The sequence below is a fragment of the Mobula hypostoma genome, chromosome 9 (assembly GCF_963921235.1).
Source record: "Mobula hypostoma chromosome 9, sMobHyp1.1, whole genome shotgun sequence".
In the NCBI taxonomy this organism is placed as follows: domain Eukaryota; kingdom Metazoa; phylum Chordata; class Chondrichthyes; order Myliobatiformes; family Myliobatidae; genus Mobula; species Mobula hypostoma.
The window spans coordinates 47,780,765-47,795,019 of NC_086105.1; the positions used below are offsets into that span (position 1 = coordinate 47,780,765).

Sequence of the window (14,255 nt, forward strand, 5' to 3'; positions counted from 1 at the left end):
GCTATATATCATTTGCTAACAATGATCTTACCAAGCAATTAACAAGCTTTGGTGATTTGTAGAACTGCAAAAGCAAACAAGTTTGGTTGGACTCCTCATGAACTTGATCTAAAACTATGCTTGATTTACTTTTAAGTAGAAAAGAACATGCAAAATGAACATCTTTACTTTTAAACAGACATACAATGGTACAACTATCATTATTGTAACAAGCTAGTAGAAGTGCCCAATGGCAACTTAACATTTAGCTTCATTTGATCAACCCAAATGCCATGCTTTTTAGGAACTCGGAGGTATCATCTCCAAATACGGAATAGATGCAAGACACCATTTTATCCCAAGCATCCCATATACAACAAATTGCCTTGGCAAAGGAATGCCAAGACAACAAGATGTCAGCAAAGTTAAACCAGTCTCAGTCACTCACAGTGTGCATAGACTGAAAGGGTGTGGTCTTCACGCTAACTGGAGAACTGCTTACTGGAGTCTGCTGTACTTGTCCTTGGGATGCTGGAGTTATTGCTGTGCTTGAAGTGGTCTGGTCACTGGTCAAAGAAGTCACCTGCTACAGTTGATAGAAGAGGAAAACTGAATCAAAATAGCCAGTGGTTACTGGTTTTCAAACAGACAATTGAATATTTGCCAAAGATAACTGGTCAACATGCAGAGAATTAGTCCATATTGACCACAAACATACAATTTGCTAATTTAATGCCTTGGTGGTTTTAAAAGTAGATTGCAACAATCAGAAATAAGAAAGTGGTAGCAGTAATGTTGGTTAGGTGCAAAATCAATGCAAGAAAGTAATCATTGTTTGGATTTAGACCTGCAGCCAAAATCCTCCCTCAAATCTAAGCATGAAAAATAGAATTGCACATGCTGGGATTTGAATTAACAGCAAATGCTAGAACTCTAGTAAAGCAGCATCTGCTGAAAGAAATCAGTTAGTGTTTTGGTTCAGCAATCCTTGGTAAGAACTAGGGAACTTGAAGTTACCAACTGAAACATTGACTGGTTTCGCTTTCCACAGTTGCTGCCTGACTGGCTGTATTCTTCCCAGTATGCGAGTCAAGAATAGTAATCTCCTGTGTAATAACATCCATTTGTTATTTTAACACATTTTAATGTTTCAGTCAAATCATATTCCCCCTATTTGTCCTGCAAAGTTGAAGGCAATGATTCTCTGCTTCCACTTATGCTGGTTTCATTCTTGGATATTTAACTATTTTGCTTTGCAATTTATCATACTCTTAAATATCTTTCCAAGCAAGTCTGATGTTGTAACACTGTACTACTCTGCTGCAGTTAGATATTTCTAAATAATATTTACTGACAGCAGTGATGTTATTTTCCTAAGGTTGTGACCAATTTGAAAATCACTCAAAAAGCTAGAGTTGAAATTACAAAACTGCCAAGTTTACAGAAATTTACATAGCCCAATACCAAATTTTAATTGTTACACCCATTATGAAAAGTGAACTTGCTGAAAATTTTGATCATCTTAGTCTTATGGCTTTAAAAGCTCATGGCAATTGGGATTTTTGGAAAAAAATTGGATGCATTCTGTGCACAACATTAAAGAGAACTAATCTCACTAAGGTTTTTTTAAAAAAAACTGAAGTGATACATTTTAGAAGGTTGAACTTGAGACACAGGGTTAATGGCGGGACTCTTAGCAGTGTGGAGGCACAGAGAGATCCTGGGGTTAATGTCCATACCTGAACTAAAGTTGCTGTGCAAGTTGATTGGGTAGGTTAAAGTATATGGTGTGTCGGACTTCATCTGTCAGGGTATTGAGTTGAAGAGTTGCAAGGTAACATTACGGCTCTAAAACTAGTTAGATCACTGAGTATTGTGCTCAGTTCTGGTTGCCTCCAAGCTTATGAAAGCTTTACTGGAATGCTGAGGAGATTTACCAGAATGCAGCCTGGATTAGAAACCATCTCAATTGAGGATAGGTTGAGCAAGCTAGGGCTCCCCCTCACCCCCTGCCCCAACTATGGAGCAAAGGAGCAAGAAAGGTGACTTAATAGGAGGTGCAAGATAAGAGGCATTGATCAAGTGGACAGTCAGTGCCTTCCCCCCATCCCCAAGGGCATAAATGACTAATACAAGTGGGGCACAATTCTGAAGGTGACCAGAGAGAAGTATAGGGGTTTGTCAGAGGTAATTTTCTTTTATTATTATAAAACAAAGTGCTGGGAGCATGAAGGCAAAGACATTAGGGAGGTATAAGAGACTTAGATAGGCAAATGAATTCAAGGAAAAAAAAATGGAGGGTTATGTTGAAGGGGAGGCTTATACTGATCTTTAATTTAAAAGGTTGGCACGGCATCATGGCTTGTATTGTTCTATATACATGTTGGTTTTCCATCCTAATATTGATCATGTGATTAAAATCCCTATTATGTTTAATTAAAGTTGTTGCACTGTTTAATAAATATAGTTGTCCAGATATTCAGTTTCCACACAATTCAGTAACTTGTATTTCAAATGGTAAAAGCAGAAGCCTCACCTGATTTGATTTCAGTGATGATTGTGTTAAAGATTCAGTAATGGGTGTACTGGTTTGGTATACCTGGGATGTAGCAATGAATGCTTCACTTTTCGAACTCGGTGCATTAGAAACCTGGTAGAAAAAAGTTCAGAGCCATTGACTATTTCAAATAACAGCTGGAGTGAATTTGTTCAGCTACTTCAATTTCACACCCGTCTTCTGAAGCTTATTCTGTTTAACAAAGATGAGGTAGCAACTATACTACAACTCAAAGTAACTTTTCTCATCCTGTTTGTGGAACAGCAGCCACAGCTTTCAATATGGAATGGGAGAGTGGGGAGATGAAGGAAAGAAAAGCAAGTTGTGGCAATTTGGTTGTGCTGAAACCCAACATTTTGGATAAGCCAACCTCCAGAATCATCTTTATTAACCCCTTGAACAATTTTTAACAAAATCTTTTCATATTGGATTTTAACTTCTTAACTGATAACTATAACCAATAAAATAGTTCACTGGATGCATGAAGTTGCAGGTATGATCACATGCACACTGGAATTGAGCCACTGTAACATTACATCAATTTAGTGCTTTCCAAATGAGTTTAGATCAGGGATTGAATGCCAAAGTATTACCACGCTGGATGGTGTCTTTTGTAATAGATTATAATTGTAATATTGTAATAGATGTTAAAATTGTCATAGAAATGAAGTTGAACTAATTAGTTTTCTTCCATCTTACTCCTTTCACCAGGGTCACTATTTTAAAGCCATTCTAAAGAGCTTTTCTCTTACAGATGAAAACAAAATCAATAGGGTCTTTTGTTGATACAAGAAAATGGACTTCAGTGGAAAGTATTCTATTCCCAGCAGAAACCAACTGTTAAAAATGTGGGTTATGACCAAAGAAAAAGTGGCTGAAGTTACTCAATTGCAAACAACAGGAATTCTGCAGATGCTGGAAATTCAAGCAACACTCATCAAAGTTGCTGGTGAACGCAGCAGGCCAAGCAGCATCTATAGGAAGAGGTGCAGTCGACGTTTCAGGCCGAGACCCTTCGTCAGGACTAACTGAAGGAAGAGTGAGTAAGGAATTTGAAAGCTGGAGGGGGAGGGGGAGATGCAAAATGATAGGAGAAGACAGGAGGGGGAGGGATAGAGCCAAGAGCTGGACAGGTGATAGGCAAAAGGGGATACGAGAGGATCATGGGACAGGAGGTCTGGGAAGAAAGACAAGGGGGGGGGTGACCCAGAGGATGGGCAAGAGGTATATTCAGAGGGACAGAGGGAGAAAAAGGAGAGTGAGAGAAAGAATGTGTGCATAAAAATGAGTAACAGATGGGGTACGAGGGGGAGGTGGGGCCTTAGCGGAAGTTAGAGAAGTCGATGTTCACGCCATCAGGTTGGAGGCTACCCAGACGGAATATAAGGTGTTGTTCCTCCAACCTGAGTGTGGCTTCATCTTTACAGTAGAGGAGGCCGTGGATAGACATGTCAGAATGGGAATGGGATGTGGAATTAAAATGTGTGGCCACTGGGAGATCCTGCTTTCTCTGGCAGACAGAGCGTAGATGTTCAGCAAAGCGGTCTCCCAGTCTGCGTCGGGTCTCACCAATATATAAAAGGCCACATCGGGAGCACCGGACGCAGTATATCACCCCAGTCGACTCACAGGTGAAGTGATGCCTCACCTGGAAGGACTGTTTGGGGCCCTGAATGGTGGTAAGGGAGGAAGTGTAAGGGCATGTGTAGCACTTGTTCCACTTACACGGATAAGTGCCAGGAGGGAGATCAGTGGGGAGGGATGGGGGGGACGAATGGACAAGGGAGTTGTGTAGGGAGCGATCCCTGCAGAATGCAGGGGGGGGGGAGGGAAAGATGTGCTTAGTGGTGGGATCCCGTTGGAGGTGGCGGAAGTTACGGAGAATAATATGTTGGACCCGGAGGCTGGTGGGGTGGTAGGTGAGGACCAGGGGAACCCTATTCCTAGTGGGGTGGTGGGAGGATGGAGTGAGAGCAGATGTACGTGAAATGGGGGAGATGCGTTTAAGAGCAGAGTAGGTGTATCAAAAATCAAACTTACAAAAGTCAGTGCAAAGAGTGAGGAGAAAAATGCCAATATCTACAAGAACACAATAATAGCTCCATACTTATTTTTATTAAGTACAAGCTCCTGGCAGCCCATACGGAGGGCAATGAGCTCCTTTTATTTGGCACTAGTACATACAGTACCATCTTTAATTACCCAAGAAGTTAACAAGACTACACATGAATATGTATCCCATGGAGTAGTTACAACCATATTACAAAATAAGTATCCACTTTAGATACAGTATACAAACATATACACTTACATGTCTCCATTACTAAAGAATTGGAATATTCTGCCGTGTATGGCGGGAAAGACACCATAAAACCAACCCGAGCACATCAGATGCCACGCGACTGCCAGGACATGACAGCGTGGAAAGCAGAAATGTTCAACACAGTCACACAAAGTACAGATAAAGAATGAAATTATACTGAAGTATGGTGTCCGACTCTGAATGCATGTAGCAATGCTGCGGGAAGCCAGTGGGTTAATTATGAGACTAAACCAGGGAGGACATTGAAATGCATACACTCACTGCAACAATGCAGAATGACAAGGCAATGTTTGAGAATGAATAAACATGTGCAAGTGTGTTTACTGAGTGCTCTCTATCACACCAACTATTTTGGAAAATTCCCCTTTTGAATTTCCTCCTCACCCAATAATGATACAATGCACTTAGCATTATAAGTTCCTCTTATTGGAGAGAGGCCCGGCAAAAGCTCCTTATGGAGTAATAGTTTCAACACTGCAGTAGTGAATTAGTTAAAACAGCAAAGAACACAAGTTTAAGTGCAAAAACCAATCACCTTAACTGACCTTTGCCTTAATGTGTAAGCTTGGATTTCTGGGGTTACCAATAGCAGAATAGGGAGAGCAACTGCTCAGCAAACTACTGGGGACCCCCAGCATGGTTGAGCCCTACCATTGCAAATCCACAGACTCCCCAAATACTGCAATCAGTTCAAGTCCAGGAATGAAGCACATTTCAGTTGTCAATAGAGGCCAGCAGAATTCAGCTATTGGCTAAGAAGCAGCAACACTAACTTTTCCAGCAAGTTTTAAATAAAAAAGTGATAACGACATTGATCCACAGTGAAGCACAAATTAAAATGATAGGAAAAAAAAACTTCATCTGGTATCTGGACACTGCACTGTCATAATCCAAAACTGACAGATTTTTTAAAGAATCACTTGCGCGAGAAGAGCACCTGTCGCAGCCAACTCAATTTGAGCAAGACAATGACGAGTCAATGTGAAGCATCAGAGCAAAATTAGTGATAATTCCTTGAAATTTCAAAGGCAGACCACACTGAGCAAAACAGTAAGTGAGAATGCATAGTTTGAAAGGGCAGAGTTGTTGGAAGATAAATAGGAATGGTAGATGGTGAGAATGGTACTGCTGTTCTTGAACAAGAGCAGTGGGTTATGAAAGCAGGCATCATGAAGCAGCATGGCAGCTGGATGCAGTAAGCTGTTTGATGAGTAAGGACAACTAAGTGAAGGTGCTGAATGGTATTAAGTACAAGGAAAACAGATCAGGGACCAACTGTATAGAACTAGATGAAGAATGGAAGAGGCAAATAGACATAGTTCCAGTTATTACAAGTTCTTGTTCATTTGTCTTGACATTTCGTGATGCATTGTTGACCAAAGCAAAATTATAGGCAGAAGTTGTTAATAGACTTCAGTGTAGAAGCTGGTGAAACTTGACTGACTGGGGTAACAGCATTGATTATAGATTTGCCAGTTGTTTTCAACAATGGAAAATCCAGCAGAAATTAAATAAGCTGCTAATGTTGGTACAGCAAATGTTGGAATCATAGGTTCTGATGAAGGGTCTTTGATTCATTCCACAAACGCTCATTTTATCTGCTGTGTTTCCAGTTCCAAAACAAGGCACAAACAGGCAATCATAACTTTACCCTGGTTATTATTTAAGAGCACAAGTAAAATGATGGAAGCAAAAAAAAAAAAAAATAAATAAATTTTTTTTAAATAAATTAATTTAGACAAGGGAGGTAGACCACAGCTGGTAGACACTTAGTCATAGTCATACTTTATTGATCCCAGGGGAAATTGGTTTTTGTTACAGTTGCACCATAAATAATTAAATAGTAATATGTAAATTATGACAGGAAATAAGTCCAGGACCAGCCTATTGGCTCAGGGTGTCTGACCCTCCAAAAGAGGAGTTGTAAGGTTTGATGGCCACAGGCAGGAATGACTTCCTATGACGCTCTGTGTAGCATCTCGGACTTAAGACCAGAGTGAGCTAAAGAGAATGCTTTAGCGTAAGATTACCACCACTTTTCCCAAGAAGCATTCTTTCTTCCTTCAGAGACTTTCAGTGGAAGATGGAGCTTGACTGAATTCATCCCATTCTGATCTCACGACACACAAACTCCCAAACAGTGACAAAGCAAATTTGTTCTCACTTTCCACCCAGTTTTGACAGTCATCAAATCTGTTTCTTCAGCATTCAAAACCTTCTGCCCAATACCTGGTTCGTGCAATTAACCCATCTAGTGCAGAACAAACTAATGCTACGCTCCATCACAGCCCCATTTTCTGAATAAATTAAGCTGTACTTAATCCAATGGGCTATTTGCTGATCTTGTAGTCTTCTCCGTGGCAAAGAAGAATGAAAAAAAAAATCTGCTATTAGGCATGTATGTAACTAACTGGCATTGTAATTAGCAGTTTTGAAGTGCTGCCATCAATTCTACCACTCCTGCAGAAACTTATCTCTACTTTATTTCTGCCTCAGGGTATATACTCAGGATTTTAAACCAACACATCTAATCAAAGCCTGATTAATATCATTGCCAATACATTTCCTCAATCTGTCACAAATGTCACATCTCACACTCAAATTTCCTTGAATTTTATTTGCACACCAAGTTTAACCCAAGTCATTTTGAATTCATTCACCAGAGAATGGCCCTTGCACTTAACACCTGTGCAAAACAGTTCTCTACCAATCTGCTTCAACTGAAAACACATCCTCGAAAAATAAAAAAGGTCAAGGTAATCTAAGAAAGGGTTTATTACTTCTCAAAAGTAAACTCAAAGGTGTATTAAAAAGCATGACTCCACTGAGGAAAAGACTGAAGATCCATAGTATGCTACAGATCTCATACACTGATCCTCGCCTTTATATTGAGACATAGACTACCTGTACCCAGACAAAGAGTAGCTACTACCAGAATTAGTGTCCACAAAATTCCAGAACTGAATGGCAGAGTAAACCAACAGCCCTCTTTCAACACGACACCCCCAGTATAGAGACCATCAGTCATCTCAATGGCCAGACACCAGATTTTCCACACACTAAGCTCTGTTATGGAAATCTCCTGCCATGACAGAGCTGAAGACAAACCAACAATGTTCTCAGTCTTTATTTTTAAAGTTTGAAACTGTGACTGCTCAAAATACAGAAGCGACATTTGAGATGACACTGGGAGAGAAAACAAGTTCATGCATAACAAGCACACAATACCTCCTCCCAAATTACATAGCCATCAAACACCTGTCCCACCAAATGGGTGGCATCTACAGTTCAATACTGGGTTCTGAAGTGGTCATGAGGGTAAAGTAAGCAATCTTTGAGAACAGGCGATCCCAACCATTTCTATGCCATGGACCCCAAGTTAAGAACCCCTAATCTAGAAGGACTACCTTTCCAAGAATTCCCATCTTTAAAAATATTTCAATTTAATCTTTTTTAAACTAGGATTTATTTCCCCACCTCTCCTTTACTAAGTGCACTTAAGCGACACCTGTAAACTCAAGTATTGAATACATTTCATTGTTAAATCAGCTCACCTGTGTAACTTGTCCTGAAAGATCAGTTGTAGAATCAGACAATGAAGATTGGTCATCAGAACCCGAACTAACCCCAGTACTGGCAATGACACTTAATTCTGCTGCAGGCTGAGAAAAGAAGTGACAATTTATTTCATGTGAGCTTTAAGTTTTTGTATGGGGGGGGTGGGGAAGAGGGGGTAGAGAGAAACACAGATGGATGTGAAATAAAACATGTACTCTCAAACTTTCCCTTGCAAAACCATAGGGTTACAACGATAGTGGGAAACTTAAGAAAATGCAGAATTAATCAAAGCCCAACTCCTTTCACAAGGCAAGATCTCAACTTGGGTATCCCAAGGCATTTACTAATGTGGTATATACTGCACCATGATTACTCCTGGAACAATTTGCCAGTTTTAAAATTAAGTAAATTCTGTATACCATGTGCTATAGGCACAGATTATAGTTTGATGTACAGTCAGCCATTGACTATTCCAGGTATGTCAATTTGGACATTTCCAAGTTAGACCAACTGCCATTGTAACCAGTAGCCTTTTAGTATTTAAATGTCATAGTTCTTACCTTGGGTGATGATGGAACAATTTCAGTCTTTTGTTTCTGTTCTTTTAGAGCTAAATCAAGAAAAAAGTTAAACCAACAGAACAGACCATATAAACTGTCCAATAAGCATTGTTACTCATGAAAAAAAAACACAAGGTAATAGAAACTCAAGATTGCATTCTGGCAATCTTATCTTAAGACCAAAAAGTGTGAACCATCATCTTTACTACCACTATCATAAGCAAAGTAGCCAACATTTCCTGTAAAAGTATACTTCAAACACTAGCTGGGAAGCATTTAGGGCAGAAGTCATGCAAGGCACAAAGTACCCTCCACCTCCACAATAATGTGGCATAATAGATATTGGAATAAATTTAAAAGCAGCATATTCCCCTGCTTCCTTCTTGAACTAAGATATTTCAGAATTTTGATTGTTTGCTTTTAAATTTGCTACACAAGATTCACAATCTTATCCAATACCATTAGGTTTAGAAAAATTCAACCTCATTTGCACAATTACCAAGATCCTCAAAATACATCACACTGAGACAGATCAGTCCATCTACCTCACACATTAATTTTGCAATCCTACTTTATATTCTATGTAAAGCTTACAATAATTAACATAAAAAAGATACATTTTAAAAATAATCAGAAGCTATTTAAAATTTATGTTCTTGGTTAGTGTTATGCTGTCAAATAATGCAATTCAAAATTAGTTTTTATATAAAGTGCAAACTGGAGAGCCTTGGCATCAACTCAAAATGTAGTTCCAAGTTCCAACATGCTCAACAAGAGCATAAAAAGTCATTACATCAACTCATTTTAAAAAAGACCTTGTAAAAGCCAAGCTACAATAGTTCTAAAAATAGAGTTAAAACACAGATGGCTGCAAATTACAGGGCTTTGTGCACAATGGTATCAGCCATCAGTGGACCAAATAGAAATGTGCCATCTTTGAGGCCAGGAAAAAAAGCCACTTTAAAATGCATCCCAAGGAGGTGTCAAATCAGCAATCAGATAAAATGTACATTAAGGCACAGTGAAGATACTGAAGCATCTTGCCAAGGTAGGAAAAAGGCAATCACTAATTAGGTTATGAATCAGAAAAAGAAACAGCATTCAGTGGAATGCAGCTATTTGTAGCAAAAACAACAGGAGATAAATATGGATTCTGTGGGCCATTATTGATTCTCTACTCAAGGTTGGGTTTTGATATTAAAAATAAACACTTCAAAGTATTAGAAATTATGAGGCATAGTCAGTCAATCATTTTTCAGTGCAAGTGCCAGGTACTAGAATACATGCATTTAGGGAGAAGTTCCAAGGAGATAAGACAATCAAGTTGTTTGACACCGCCATCCCAAAGAGAGGTAGGTGCCTACAACACACCATCATGGGGTGGGGGGGGGAAAGAGAGAGATAGTGGAAGCAGAAACAATGTTTTAGAGGCTGTTAGAAACACAGGAACATGCATGAATGGAAGGTTATAAATTGTGCACAGGCAGAAGAGATTTAATTTAGCATCATGATTGGCACATATAGGACTAAAGGGCCAGCTTAAATCTACTTTCAGTTGGAGAGCTATAAAATGGCATTCTGGCAACCAAGTATTCTGGAAACAACCCTAGGGCTTGGTGTACAACACAAAAGTGCTTCCTTCTGGAAAGTTATTTAACCTTACAGTAGCTGATGTTCAAGACAAATAACTTCATTTCAATTTCTGAACTATGTTCTGGCATGCAGAATTTAACTGCAGTAACCATTTACTTTACCCTCCGTACTTTCAGGAGAACCTACATTAACAGGGATAAAATGGCATAAAACATGCCTCTATTTGGTCATGCAATACAATTATTACTTTTACTCAGACTACTTTGGTGCTGCTACTCCATTCCCCACATTAGATTTGCCAGAAATCTATTTACAGCAACTGCTAACAAGCTTCTTCACCGAAGCCACAGTATGCAACTAATTAGCTCAACTTTTAATCTGTTTTAGATTAGAATGGACACCTGCTTTTATCTTCCAATGAGCTTAGTAAGCATTATCACTGTGCTGTATTAGCCTTGGCAAGAAGTAAATAAGCCTCCTACCTGCTGTTTTGAGTGATAATACAGCAGGCTTCTGTGATCCAATAGCACTTTGTGAGGTGGCATCAGAATCTAGCATTGAATCCTGAGTTTAAAAACCAATTTTTAGTTGAATAGTTACAGATCTTTCCTACTGACCAAATTGTTTCTAGCTATTCAAGTAAATATACACTTGACAACATCTGAAAGTACAAACAGGCTGACATATTATGATCACTCAACTTCAACTACAGTCACAAAAAAAGGGAGCAACTGGCAACTAAAGCAATTCATTTAAATGATTACACACAAAGATAACTTATTCACATTTCTGCTAGTGAATCATTGGAGAAATAGTTCATAGTAAAACAGAGTGAGCACATAGAGCAATGGATGTGTTCAGGATTAAAATACACAGCATATTTTACTACAGAAAGAATCCAGATAGACCATATGAAAGTGGAAATGTAAACTGAACATACAAGGTATTGCCACATGCTCTTAATGGTGGAAAGAGGATTAAAGAGGCACTATTTGGCCAACTGACTAGTGGGCTCCAATTAGTCCAACTTTGTCAGTATATAAAAGCATTTACCACCACCAAACCCACTTTCCTTCTATTGAGTGCATTCTAGATGGTTCATGTTAATAATGTAGAATGATCAGCCAGGAGTGTTGAAGGGCACAAAATCCAATTGCTACTGGGCCAACTCCCATTTCCATGCATGCTCCATGTTTAAAAATTCCAGGCACCATGGCATTTTCTATCGGCCACTTCCACAATCTGTCCCTATACCCCAGACATAATTCTTACCTAAAGCTTATTTCCTTGCATTCTTTCAAGTAAACCTTTTTTACTTCCCTGACAAATGTTGATGCCGTGCCCCCATACCTTTGTTAGGTTTGTTCACATTCCCATCTCTTCTCCCCCTCCCCCCCAAGTATTCACAACATCGAAATACCTTGGCATTGATAACAGCAGCCTCAAGCTCAATCTACAGGAATATCCAGATACATTTCCTTCTTGTCTATACAATATACACCATCTACAAATTGTACTGCAGCACCAATGCTTTTATATGATTAATTTTTTTTCCAAAACCTGGTACCTCTACTACCTAAAAAGGAGATCAGGTGCACAAGAACAGCCCCTCCAAAGTTAGGATCCAAGTGTACTGATCATGCAAGATTATCCTACTGTGATGTGGTTGCAGTCTTTGGAAATAAAGGCAATCCAACTGCCAAGCAGCAAATAATTTTTGTAGTCAATTTCAAAACAGAGTGCCTTGCCTACACTCTAGACTTGAAGGACCAGAGGCCAAGAGATAACCACCAATTCAGGAGGTCCACAAGCACTGACTCAGGTCCACTGCCTGGATCACTGGTAAGAGCCCATATGCCAACTCAAATGCCAGAGGAATCCATGATACAGCAGAGGGCACTACAGGATAGAGGGAGGCAAATTAGGTCACAAGCACCAGTTCTTTTGCCACCCCACCCTGCCCCCAAATTTTACAGCAGGTTAGTCTTTAAGATACACTTACATAAAGAGCCACCGATTGCAGGGCTCAAGTCCCAGCAACAAAACCAAAGTACAACATTGGTGGGGGGGTGGGGGGGGGAGAGAAGGAGGGGAGGAAGGACCCCTCAGTCTGCAGCAATGCTACTGCAGTTCTTCCAATTCCATGGGCAAGTTTTATTTGGCCTTCCAAAGTCAATACTCTCAACACAAAGTTCAAGCTGAAGTGACCAGATAGGAACCCACAAGTGACTGACATACCTGAATGAAGTGACATGTGCCTTGTATTTGGGACATTAGGTCTTGAAGCTCCTTCCTCCTGAGTTCTGGGTCATTTGGTAGAGAAGATGTTGAGCAGAACTCGACAGCCGCTTGCTGCACCACTTTTGACACCTAAGGGGAGTTAAACCGTCACTCAGGATCAGTTCTGCCTAAGGTTAACAGGATTTTTACTGCTTCGTGAGAACAATTAGAATGTACTCTAATTATTAAGACAGATAATTCTGAACAGTTGGTGTACATTCATGTTAAGTTACAAGTTAAATAGAAAGCATACAATTTCTTTTCAGGCAATATTGTGCACTACAATGTCAAGTTGCTGTTGTGTCAAATTAACTGGAGTCCAAATTGTTAGATCAATGACAAAGAATATTTGACCCCCGTCTCACCATTCAATAAGCTCATGGTCATCTTTCACCTCAATCCCACTTTCCTGTATTGTGACATTGTCACATGTCACAGAAGGGCGGATGAAACACTCAAAGGTCTATTCTGCTTGGTGAACAACCAGTTTTAACAGGTTTACCATTTTGAATAGTCCACCCTGGATTTACAGGTTTTGATCACTTAACCACAACTATAAACTATGGATCAAAGCCACTAGTCTATAGGTTTAGCATGATTCGTGAATGGTGATCCAGAACCTTATTTCCCATGTCCTCAGCTTTGCCTCTCCACAACTGACCCACAGATCTTCCAGTTTTGATTTGGCAACTATTGAATGGTCAACTCCAACTGAATGTACCAATCTCAAGATCAGCCATTCCTGCTCAAAGAGAGGCCTGTCACTGAAGTTCTCACTTGTACCATATTTCAGCCCCAATCCCCCGATATTATGACAATTTAAAATAGTATGTAATGTAATTACAATAGCATATTGACATTTCTTCCTCATCCCACTCACTGATAATGCAATGTAGCTTTCAAAGATCAAGTAGCATTTAAAACAATCTAATTGGTTCAAGATGCAAAGATTATTCTACTTATGTAGCCTTATAACTATTTTAGTCACAAGTTTAGAACTGCATTTATTCCTTCCAGAATTCTGTATTCTTCCTTTGTTATAGTGTATTAACTCCAACTGGTACAGCTAGACAAATACAATTGCAGTCAGAGGCAATGTTTTAGTGTCAACGATGGCCAGCTGCATCTCCGCAATCTGTAAGCCACAAATTAGGAGCACGCTGTTTGTGCAAATGAGTGCAACAGGAAGTGGCGGGACAAGGCAATCCACTTGACAGGTAATCTATCCACCACCAAACTTTTAGTACCCACCCCCCCCAACCGACCCCAAAACAGTGACTGCATTATGTGCCCCCTACAATTAGATGCACCCATTACCTGCCTAGGTAATTTCAAGGGGACCTCCCAAACCTACAACCTCTACCACCAGCAAGGTGCAGGTTCTTTAAAGATAAGAAAATAAACT

General features: G+C 39.7%; 1 protein-coding gene across 7 annotated transcripts in view; it reads right to left on the reverse strand.

Moving 5' to 3' along the window:
• The window catches only part of caprin2 (caprin family member 2), a 54,827-nt gene that overhangs the window by 24,218 nt on the left and 16,354 nt on the right, over window positions 1–14,255 (reverse strand). For 4 of the 7 annotated variants that reach the window (XM_063058242.1, XM_063058241.1, XM_063058239.1 and 1 more), the window contains 6 exons: window positions 12,809–12,940; window positions 11,053–11,134; window positions 8,978–9,027; window positions 8,414–8,521; window positions 2,516–2,629; window positions 428–565 (listed from right to left, as the gene is read on the reverse strand). In XM_063058242.1, coding sequence (XP_062914312.1) covers window positions 428–565; window positions 2,516–2,629; window positions 8,414–8,521; window positions 8,978–9,027; window positions 11,053–11,134; window positions 12,809–12,940 — 624 coding nt within the window. The remainder of the gene's footprint in view (window positions 1–427; window positions 566–2,515; window positions 2,630–8,413; window positions 8,522–8,977; window positions 9,028–11,052; window positions 11,135–12,808; window positions 12,941–14,255) is intronic. The other 3 variants (XM_063058244.1, XM_063058240.1, XM_063058243.1) reach the window with 3 other exon arrangements.